Raw genomic sequence first — 11,610 nt, 5'->3', positions numbered from 1 at the left:
TCTGTCGCTCTAAGTTTGCACTTTCTAGAATCGTATGTGAATGGAATCACACAGTTTGTCCTGTTCTTTGGCTTCATTCGCTGAGCATCGTTGCTCTGAAATCCACCCGTGCTGTAATGTGCATCAGCGGAACTCACTTGGTGGAGGATCCTGGGTGGAGGCTTTTCCTCCCTACGTGAAAGATGCTCCTGTCTTCCCATTTGCATGGTTGCTGACAGGAGCTCAGCCATCATCCCATTCCGCCTGACACATTGTCTTCCTGAATGCTGCTTTATTGCTAAATATTATTCCAGTGTGCAGATATACTACAGTCTGTGTGCCCATTCAGTAGCTGATGGGCATTTGAGTTTTCAGATATGACCAGGCTATGGGCATTTGTGTCTAAGCACTCAGGCCATCTTCCACTGCTTTCCCAGGCCATAAGCAGAGAGCTGGATTGGAAGTAGAGCAGCCGGGACTCAACCGGGCGCCCCTATGGGATGCCAGCACCGCAGTCGGAGGCTTAGCCTGCTACACCACAGCGCTGGCCCCTATTATTTCTTCAAGTACTCTTGCCCTCCATCTCCCCTACTTCAGAAACACCAGGTATGTGTGCACTATGTTGCTTCAAGTTGCCCAACTGCCCCTACACTTTGTTCATGAAAAAACAAATCCTCTTTCTCCATATTTCCCTGTGGATAGTTCCTACTGTCGTGTCTTCAAACCCATTCGTCTTCTCTTCTGCAATGTTTAAACTGCTCTGGATCCCACTGAGGGCATTTTCCACTCCATATACTGAAATTTTCCCCTTTCGAGCGTCTGTGTCTTAACTCCTTGAGCACACGGAATACAGCTGCTATCACTTGGAGCTGATGCAGCACCTGGATGAGTTGCAGGTCAGTGTCTTTCTTTTCTTGTTGGTTGCATTCTTTTCCTACTTCTTTGCACCTTCATCTTTTGGTAGCTGCCAGACAATGTGAATTTCCCCTGTTGGCTGCTAGGTATTCCTGCGTTCTTGTAGATAATCTTGACCTTCCTGGCGTGCAGGTCAGTTACTCAGAAGCAGCATGACAGCATGATACTGTGGGGTCTTGTGTTGAACATTTTCTAGACAGGACCAAAACAGTATTAATACTAGAATACTAGTACTAGTGCTAACACTAACACTAGCTTCTCCCCACTACTGAGGTCAGGTATCAGGTCCTGTGGGCTGCCCGGAGGAAGCGGCACTGCCCCTGACCCTGTGTCAGCTCTGGACAGGTTGCTGGCAACCCTCATGGGCAGGCATTGCCTTGGTCGTTGGTGGTTTACACACACACACACACACACACACACACACACATGCTGAACACTCAGGGGCCGTCTGCTCACCCCCGGAGCTTTCTCTGTGTGCAGCCCCTCTTTCTTGTGTTCCATCCTGCACGCTGCAGCTACCCTGGTCTCTCAGGACCCTCAGTCCCATCTCCCCGACTGACAGTTGCCAGACTCAGCCAAGTTCACCTTCCTACCCCCGGGCCTGGAGGCTGTCTTCAGGCAGTAAGCTGTGACAGTCACGGGCTCACTTCATGTGTCCCACCTCTCCGGGGGATGTGACGCGTCTCCAAGGTGACTGCTTCAGGTGCCTTGTCCATTCTGCTATTGCTGTTACCGTAGGCAGGGTGATAAACTCGTCTCCATTATTCCACCTCGGCTGGATTCCTATTCACTTGTTTTCCACGGTTATTTTTATCTTTAATGATTTGGAATTGGTAAAACCTTTTAATGAATGCTATGTTTAAATTTTTAAAAAGTTATTAGGTTCACAACTGTTATGGACTGAATGTCTGCATCTCTCTAAAATTCATATAGTGAAAGGAACCGAGTATTTCAACAATGTTAAATGTAATCAAACTAGTATTCCAACAGTGTAAGAAATGATCTCTTAATTGCCTTTGGCAATAATGAGATATTTAGCATGCTGCTCCAAATTATCCATCACATAGAAAAAGATCATATTCAAATAACTACTTTTAAACATTCGCATTGCTAAATTAACGAAGATTACACTGACAAATTTAGTTCAATTGCTCACCACCTTGTGTAATTGCATCCTTCCCATTCTCATTTACATATTAATTTTCCAATCAACTGGTTGTGCGATCGGCTAAGTGGACCTTTATTTGCCTAAACAAATCTCCATGTTCCCATGAGTGACCGCCAGTGTTCAGCCTGTCACTGCCTGCCTGTGCCTCCTTGTAGAACTGGCAGTGGTTTCCATCTCACACGTGCCATCCTCACCCCAGGGGCTTCCTGTCCAGGCCCGAGCGAGCCTTCCTGGTGGACGAACGTCAGCAGAGGTTTTCCACTCTTCCTCCTGCTTCTTGCAGTGGCTCTGTCTCTTGGAGGGCATTGTGTCTAGTCTCTCAGATGACTCTTAAGCTACTGAGCTTCCTGCCACCCAGAGGCAGCCGTGAGGGGAGCAGTGGGGAAGGAAGAAGCTCCTACTTAGTGGAGGACAACCTTACTCTCCATCCAGGCTCCCGCTGGCGCTGCATGGCTCCTTCTGCAAAGGTACAATGAAGAGAGGAGATTGCAGTTTCCTGTGTCAGAGTGGAGCCCCGGTCCTGTGTGTGGCACTGGTGGGATCCACAGGAACTTGGCTGAACGCTTCCATTCTCGTATTTATTCAGGTGGCTGGGGTGCCCCGGCACCCTGCTCTGCTCCTCCCAGGACTCTACTGCTGCAGCACCCCCGCATCCTCCAGCCCTTGGTACTTAGCTCTTGGAAACAGGGTGCACCCCAGCACCTTGCTCACTTTCCTGAGGCCAGGATTGGCCTTGCCACATCTTGCCAGGGTGCCGAGCCCCTCACTGCTGTCCACATTGCTGGCTGCCAATGGGAGCTGCCTTCTAGATTGGACCCACCCTCTTCCTCTTGAGGCAGCCTTCCTCACCCGCAGTGACTGGGGGTGGGCTGACCCTGGAGCCCATCACTTCCTGCTGCATTGCGTATACCTGGTCTGGAGGAATTCCTGGAAGGGAGAGGACATCGTATTCCCATGTTCATACCTCGTTAGTCACCAGTGGGGAGTTTCAAAGGAGAAAGAGGGCTTCAGCTTGTGGGTTAGCGTCACGCTCCAGGACCACACCAAGCTCTAGAACGTGGCATCGCTTCACTGCCCTGACCCACGCACACAGCTGCGCAGTGTGTTCCCGACAAGAGATCTTGGTGACTCCAGTGAAGGGGAGACAGATGGCTTTGGGGCTGGTGAGGACCTAGGTTCCCTGAGGCCACCTGGGGTGTGCCGAGATGCCCAAGGATGAAGGCAGGGGGGACTCTCAGCCAGGCGGCTGGCGGTACCTGGGTAGTGGGTCTTCCTGGAAGCAGTGGGCCTGTGGTGAGGACGAAGGCTGCTTTTGTAGAGCATGGTGAGGGCAATCGGGCAGTGGGAAGTGGCGGAAGAGGATGGCATGGGTCTCTGAGACCTAAGCATGGACTCAGGCTGCCCCACGTGCTAACCTCTGGCCATGGGGCGTCCCCTCACTTGGAAGCCTGTGTTCTGTGCTGTAAGCAGGAGCAGTAACAGACGACCCTGAGGACTGAATAAGGCACCACGTCCAACTCTTAAGCAGCAGGTGCACAGCATGGGGGCAGGGGCGTGGGGATGATCAGAGGACACTGAGACCTGCAGCACTTGTTTGACTAGAGAAGGGGGAGGGGGCTCTTTGCTCCCCTCTCCCTTCCTCCCGCCCCTCTGGGCCTCTCCATTCCCCACTCACTCTTTGGGGCAGCTTCTTCGCTCTGCCTGCCTCAGGTTCTGGCCTGACCTGCTTCCACTCCAGCTCCTACTGCCGCCCTGCAGCGCCGGCCACGCATCGTCGTTTGCAGCCCTCCTGCCCCGTCCTCACACCGCTGGGTCCACTGTCCTTTGCAGGGCTGTTTTCCGATCCACACGGCCTTCCCCTTCTCAGAAGACTCTAGCATTTTATCACCTCCCTTCCCAAGTCGCATCCATTATAACCAGGTTCAGCTTTCCGCATGGGAGAAATCAGTGGTCTTGTGTGTTTACCGTTTCCATACACGGGCCCACTTTTCCAACTTCTGCTCCCCCAGGAGCCGGGAGAACCGAATACCAGACAGAAACTGGGCCACAGACACTGGGAAGCCAAGCACGTTAGATTTACTAGGGCAATATCTGCAGGTGAGATAACAGCACGCACGTACAGAAACCCACGGGCGGGGCCGCCACCCCCGCGACACGGTCAGACACCAAAGCAGCAGAGGGTCAGGAAGTGGCATCGGAAAGTTCTCGCCAAAATCCAAGGGCAGCTTTGGTGCTCAGAGATTCAAACAGAAAACTATACAAAACCAATCCATAAATATATATATATTATATATGTGTATATATATATAAAATTGCAAAATAAAAGCCCAAGAAACTAACCATCCATCTGCACGTCAGTGGCTCAAAACGTGTTAGCATAGAGGCAAAACCGCTCGTGGGGGTGATTCATGATCGGGGCACTGGCATTTCGATAGCAGGAAGAGTATTTACATGGAACCCCTATCCGAAACCACACGATACTGGGAGAGCTACACAGAGACAATGTATGTACAAGGGAACACAGCAAGGAGTACTCTCGCGTGACGATTGTCAAACACAGACACCGCGACCACCCATAGCATTACAGAACACTGCACCCTCTGTCTAGACTGGGGTCCTGTTGCCCTGCGCCCCAGCCGGGCTATCCCAGGCTCTGCACTGTTCTCCCGTGAGAGGGAGAGTGTTGGGACTCAGAGTCGTGGCACAGGTTGCAGGAATTTAAAGGGGAGCCGCTCCTTGGGGATCAAGTGCCCACCCACAAGGAAGGACCGGTGGGCATGAGGTGGAAGCGGCAGGTGGGCGCGGCTGCCCTGAAATCTCTCCCCACGGTGGAAAGGGGCTTTGATGTTTCTCAGGTGTGGGTCCTCTGTCCCTTGGGCTCTCACACGGCACGATCTGCTGCAGGGGACAAAGCTGAGGGTGTTTCTGCAGTTAATCTGCAAGCAGCCCCTCAACTTGTGCAAGGTCTTCCACATACTGGTCAGAGGAAGGGATGCACCCGTCACAGCTGGCCACATCATGATGCGTGGGAAAGGGTGGGCGAGGAAGGGAGCAGAGACCCGCCCCTTCTGGGGAATGCCCCAGGCTTTCCCACACCGGGGCGCCGTCTCCAACTACCCTGACCTCAGCCCTGCATCAAGGCTCACGCCCCACTTTCTCAGAGTGATGACCCGACTGCCGGGGAAACCGCTGATGTCAACTGCCACCAAACATCCATTCGACAATCCCTAACGCCACCTAACTACGGACCAATATAAACCATCACTTCCACATTTTCAAGAGCACTGTCAACTGGAAATTTTCCCTAGGAAGAGAAAACTACATTCGCAAGGGAGCTGTCTGTCCCTAGAAGCACGAGGCGAGGCGCCTCGCCTGCTGAAGGACATCACCCCGCTAAGTGGAAGGCGGCTTCTCACTGCACACGGCAAGGGGGAGCTGCGCCTCGCTGACAGCTCTCTGCAGGGTCTCTCCTCTGACCACGAGCGTTCACATCCAGGTGATGGGTTGGTTGGACAGGGCTTTGGAAAGAACCACACACCAAGGATACCTTTTTTTGTATTGCAATGCAAATGGTAATGTGCACAGATGATAACCAGTGAGTCCATTTCATAAACGTGGAGTCACATCAGGCCTCCAACGCTTTGCATTGAATGAGCCCTCCCAGGACAGCTGTGGAACAGATGATGTGCTGTCCCAGCAGACTCTGAACTGGAGGGATCCCTGTCCTCTTAGTGAGAGCGGAGTGCACAGGTTTATCCTCTCTCTCCGGATTTCTCACACAGTTGAGCTCATGTGATGGAGAAGGCATAAGAAGCCCTGTTTCTGCCCCGCTCCAAGTCAGCTGCAACCACACCAACCAATCAAGGGCTTCTGCCGACCCGCAGGTGCAAAACGAATAAAGGATAAATGTTTCTCGTTTGTTTGATATTCCAGAACTGTGCGCTTCTGGCCTTGAGCTAGAACAGAGGAGTCACTCTTACTGAAAACCCTGGCCTATAGGCCTACGGTAGGCTCCATGTCTGTCCATCTGTATGCATTCCCTCGTGGAAACATCCAAACTTATTTTTAACCTCTTAGACCTTTGGGAAGTGAATCATCCTGTTCTTTCCAATCTGCCACAACCAAAGAAGTGGATTGAGAGCGGCAAAAGACGTCCGACCACCTCCCATATTGGGGGAGGAGGGGGAGAGAAAGCAAGAGAGCACACAAGAGTGAGACAGACCCCCACAGGGAACAGGACGCAAGGCTCAGCCCACATGAATGCGTGGTGCCTGGCAGTGCTTCACACAGTGGGGTTCCTCCTCTAGGTCCTGCTGCTCCTCGCCCAAGTCCTTTACAAGGATCTTATCTGCACGCAGCGGGAGCAGCTCATTTTGGCTACTGCAGTGTTGAGTGGGTCATTTCTTGTGGATGACCTGGCTACAGAGTTACTTGAGTCACCTGCAGGCAAGCAGGCTCTTAGGGGCCCAGCCTTTTGTAGCTTTGGGGGAGGTCATGTGGAATGGCTGGTTCCCCCATGCCGGGACTGGAAATCAACCAACAGCGCACAGAAAGTCGCTGAGGCCAAGCCTCTTTGTCACCATCTACCCCTCTCTTCTCCCTGCCCCTGCCATCTTTCCATGCAAACAGGCTCCACAACCTGTCCACTTCCTTGCTCAGCCAGCCACAGAGTGGGAGATTCGTTCAAAATGTCCTGTCTCTTGTCTGTGGCATATCCAAGCACAGCAACACATTTAGAAACAAACCCATTGCCTACCACTTCTGAGCTCTCGAATATATTTTCTCCAGGTACTCACTGGTACAACCCAAAGCTTAGAGCCAACTTTTATCCAGAACCACAGAAATGTCCTTTCCTCTTACCCCAGGAGCTAAGGTCTTGCTGGAACTGCACATCCATTTTACAGCACTTGGCATACAGCCTCGAGCCTGGAGCTAAGCATGCCATGGCCTGTGCATCCAAGAGAAGAGGAGGCGGGGAGAACGGCCGACAGCTACCCAATATTCCCCTCTCCTTCCTGGAAGCCTTTCTGAAGACGCTCCATCCACAGCATTTTATGGAAATGAATTCTGGAACAATGCAGCATGCAGTGGGCCATCAAATATGCTTTAGTGTTGACGTCGGAAATTCCTCATCAGATCTCCCACACCCCCAGCTCTTGCAGTCCATCTCACTCAGGCACCAGAGGGTTTGTCTCCAAGTCTAACCACGATTCACTCTAAGGAACCGCCCTCAGTGGCTCCCGACCCCTTACGTGATAAAGCCCAGCTCCTTCACACCTCCTACAAGTTTCCCCAGGAACCGGCTTGCCCACTGCAAGGAGAAGCATCCCCACTGCCTTCCGCTCTGTGCTCTGTGTGCACAGCACGTGGAACACACCATGAAGTCCCACGCATCCAGGCCTCTGCGTGCATCCTGAACTCACCCCGGGACGCCCTGCCTAGCCTTTTCTTCTCCTGGAAAATTTCTCCTGGTTTGGAAAACCTAGCTCGGCCATCACTCCTTTCAGGAATTTTTCTTCTGGTCTCCAAGACAGTTCACCATTTCCTGCCCGGGGCCTTGGCACCCTCACCTGCTCTGTGATTTGTCCGCATGCCTCCTGTTGTCATGAGCTTCCTAAGGGCAGGAAGAAGATGGCCTACCCTCGTGCCTGGCTCGTGACCTGACTGCAATGCCTGCCTTTTATTCTTACACCAGGAATAAACAAAATGCTAAGTGGGTCCCCAAGGCAAGGCCCCGACATTTTCACCTCGATGCCGCCTGTCTCACTGTTACAAAGGGAACAGAGAGAGCAGGTTAGATGCTGTCACTCAACATCCTGTCTGCACCACAACCACTCACAGCCAGCCACACAGAGGCCACGCCCAGTCCACCCTTGTCTCCACACTGTTGCCACTTACTACTCTAGTCACAATGACTGCTTTCTCATCACGTCAGCACAATGCGGGATGCTCAGTGGATGCTTAGCAAATACTGTGAAAGGCCGAATGAACAAATGTGAAATCTGCTTTTTTTAAAGAAGGCATCCAAGGATTGGTTTCTATAGGCATGTCCCATACAATAGATTTTTCTGAGGCACCAGGGCCTCTGACCATTGGGCTGTCCACCAGAGACGTGACCCAGTCAAGAAGCAGAGCTGAGAACGGGGCCCGGGGTTGCAGCCAGGAGTCTGCCCTACAAGTCCTAGGTTTGCCTTGGCCACATATCAATGCCTTCCTTCTCAAGAAACAGCAGGGTGACAGGGAGACAGGTTCTGCCTTGCCCTTGCAGAGGTCCATGCTGGCACTGCCACAGTCTACATTAACCACGAACTTAAGGTGCCCAACGCAGCCAGACCCAGGCAGGCTGCTGCTACCTCAGTGTCAAGTGCTAACATCATGGAGTGGAGACCAGTCTCAGAAATGAGTCCTCAGCCCAATCACACTTGGGGATTAAAGCTGTCCTTTCACCATATCTGGAATGCAGGCTCTGGGTCTTTCTATCCACGTCACCTGGGGCAAGTCAACCATCCTGCTGACGGTTCCATGTCCTCACCCATGAAATGGGAATGGCACTTCCCGCCGCACAGGGTTAGCAGGAGGGCTAAAAGATGTGATGGATGGGAAACCAGCACAGTGTCTGTGTGTAGAAAATGCTCAAAAATGGGTGAACTGCGATAAGAAGTTCCAAAAATATTTTTACAATAATCAAGACAAAAAGGGAAAATATTCTTTGAGGACACTGTGCTTTAAGGAGGATGGATTGTCTAACTGTCAGAAGCCCCCGGTACTCATGGGTGCCCCGTGGATGAACACAAACACACAATGCTGGCACCTGAAACAACACTGGCGGCTTCTCTCGGGCTCTGGGAGGGTCAGAGGGTGCCAGGGCTGGGGACACCCACCCACTTCGCTGGCAGGCCAAGAGGATGCGTCTCAAAGGGCTCCTCTGTGGCTCCCCTCTGCCGGACCAGAGTGACACAGAGTTGGAACCAAAGGAGCCAGAGTGAGGAGCCAAGATAAGACGCTGCCGTGGCTTGTGAGCAGGCGCTCCTGGGCCTGAGGGCAGGACAGGCCCCCCGACACTGACTACAGCACTCCACGTGGCAGGCACAGCGCTTCCTCTGCTCTTCTGACCTCCCCTGTACAACCCAAAGCCTACGAATGATCTCAATTTCTCCAAATGCCTGCCCTGAGCATGAGACAACTGATTCCTATGCTAAATTTGGTTTTCGTTAGGAGGCGCCTGAGATGCATGATTCCAATGGGTGCAGCTCCTGGTGTCTTCTATCGATTCAACAGCCCCTGGGGCTCAGGCTTCCTCAGCCTGCCCTCGTGTCTGCCAACTCTACCAACTGTTCTGTCCATCATTCAAGAGGTTCCATGAAGCCAGCTCAGGGTCAGTGTCTGGGGAAGGACAAGCGAAGCCATCAGCCCTTGGGAACAAAGAGTAACTTCTGTTGGAGGGGATGGGTCAATCTGTCTGGTTGCTTTCAGCAGCAGGGCAGGGACCCAAAACGAAGAGGAGAGATTTCTGAATGGGGGGAGAGAGGGAGGGTGGGAGAGGGAGAGGGAGAGAGAGAGAAATTGATTTACCACCAGGAGACTGGATTCCTGCATGGAAATGGACCTTACTCAGGAAGCCTTGGCCTGTCTGACTCAGTTGCAGCCTTTGCGAGCTCACAGCCCGTTTCTGGCCTCCTTGCCCTGGGCTCAGATTGGTGGGCAACATCCCGACAAAGGCGGCCCACAACTCGGCAGTGTTGTTTAGAGGAAGGAGCACTGGACTGGGAGTCAGGAGCCCTGAATTCTGGTACAGGCTCTGCTGCTCACCAGCCGTTGACTGCGGGCAAGTCACCTGGTTTCTCTGGTGACTGTCAAATGTGGGACTGGCCAGGCGAACGGCAGGTTCCCCTCCAAGTGTGATCCAGGGTCCAGTTCTCTCCCGTCCTGGCCCTGCGCTTCCAGGGACAGAGATGGGAGAAGGAAGGGGGAGAGGAAGAGGAGGGTGCAGACGGAACCCGTGGGTGCCCCAAGTCAGGACTCCACTTTCTCCTTCTTTTTGCTCTTTTTCAGGAAGGAGGGGGTTCGGAACTTCTTCTTCTTCTTTGAAGGAGACTTGGAAGGGGAGCCCTCGGGCGACATGGGGCCGCTGGTGACCGACTCGGTTTTGTCCTTGGAGGTCTCGACGTCCGTGTCAGCCTGTGTGGTCATCTGGCCCAGGCTTTTGCTCAGGAGGTCCTCTGCCGACGGCTCCTCCTCCCTCCCGTTCACCACCACCCCCTCCGGCTGGGCTGTGTCGGGCTCTGTGGTGTCTTTGCTTGTCTCTGTCGTCTTAGCATCTTCTAGAAAAAGATTGAAAAAAAAAAACAAAAACAAAACACCATGACCCATAAGATTTTACTCTGATGCGAGCGTCCACCTGGATCAACAGAACCGTTTCTAGGCAATTCTGGAGGGTAGGTCCAAGGACGAGGGAGGACAGACTGGCCCGGGCGGGGGGAGCAGGCTCTCGGAGGGAGATGGGAGGGCGGGGAGCATGGCCAGTCCCTGCACCTCCTTCCTCCCGACTGTCCTGGGGAACACACCCTGGCCTCTTCTCCACAAATCTGAACAGATGTGGTGTCTGAACGTGGCAGGCGCCCAGCGGGGGCTCAGGGCAGTGTTTCCAGGCACAAAACGAGGACCAGACTCAGGGGAGGAGAGAGGCTGCAGGAAGGGGAGCGTGGACACCTCCGTGGAGGCATCTGAGAATGTTAACCTGCTCAGCTTTGCCGATACACAGAGGAAACCTCGTTTTCCTGCTTCCCACCTGGAGACTCTTCCCAGAAGGCAGGGAGCAGAGGGCGGAGGGAGGAAGGGGATTCCCTGAGTGACATGGACCCCACGCATCCCCAGGCTGTAAGGGTTACCAAAGGGGGCGCCTGCTCAGCCGTCCCCAGCCTGTGTTCCACCTGGAGAACCTGATGGGATTGTTGCCAGGTTTAAGCCCAGAGCTGCTCAGGCCCCAGGAGCTAAACCCTCCCCGTGCGCCCCCCTCTGCTTCCGTGCAGGCAGGAAGGTGATAACATTAGGGACTTTGAGCACAAACCAATGCGAAGATCCTCTGGCTCCCACACACCCATTTCCCAGCTAGGAAAACTGAGTGAAGCATAAAACACCGGGCAGGCCTGTGACTTCCAGTTCAGTGCTCTCTTTACCACATGACTGTGTGGGGTGTGTGTGTATGTGAGAGTATGTGTGAATGTGTGAGGACATATGTGTGTGTACACGTACGGGAATGGGTGTGGGCTATATGAGCTTGTGTGGTGTGAGTGCTAGTGTGTATGAATGCGTGTGAGAGTGGGTACAAGCATGTGTGGTGTGGGCATGTGAGAATGTTAGGTGTGTCTGTGTGAGAGTATGTGCAGGTGTGTGTGTTACCACATCGCAGAAAGGCACCTGCCCGCTCTGCTGCGTGGGGATGTGGCACGGGGGACAGGTGTAACCAGTGTTACAGAAGCAGTGGGTGGGAAAGCCCAGGGTTGCTGGTGGGAGAAACGCCAGGGAAATACATGGCCACGTAGAGGGTG

The 11,610-nt window shown here is 53.3% G+C and overlaps 1 protein-coding gene across 4 annotated transcripts in view; it reads right to left on the bottom strand.

Moving 5' to 3' along the window:
• Positions 1–4,115: 4,115 nt before the first annotated feature.
• ADD2 (adducin 2) overlaps positions 4,116–11,610 on the bottom strand; it is a 111,425-nt gene continuing 103,930 nt past the window's right edge. For 3 of the 4 annotated variants that reach the window (XM_051837627.3, XM_051837619.3, XM_089327587.1), the window contains one exon: positions 4,116–10,383. In XM_051837627.3, the coding sequence (XP_051693587.2) occupies positions 10,076–10,383 (308 nt within the window). In that variant the 3' untranslated portion in view covers positions 4,116–10,075. The remainder of the gene's footprint in view (positions 10,384–11,610) is intronic. The other variant, XM_051837642.3, reaches the window with a different exon arrangement.

This window comes from Oryctolagus cuniculus, chromosome 2 (assembly GCF_051225735.1).
Source record: "Oryctolagus cuniculus isolate XC-2025 breed Fujian yellow rabbit chromosome 2, ASM5122573v1, whole genome shotgun sequence".
NCBI classification, from domain to species: domain Eukaryota; kingdom Metazoa; phylum Chordata; class Mammalia; order Lagomorpha; family Leporidae; genus Oryctolagus; species Oryctolagus cuniculus.
Note: the sequence above shows the minus strand (reverse complement) of the source record. Positions and strands in the feature narration are given on the sequence as shown.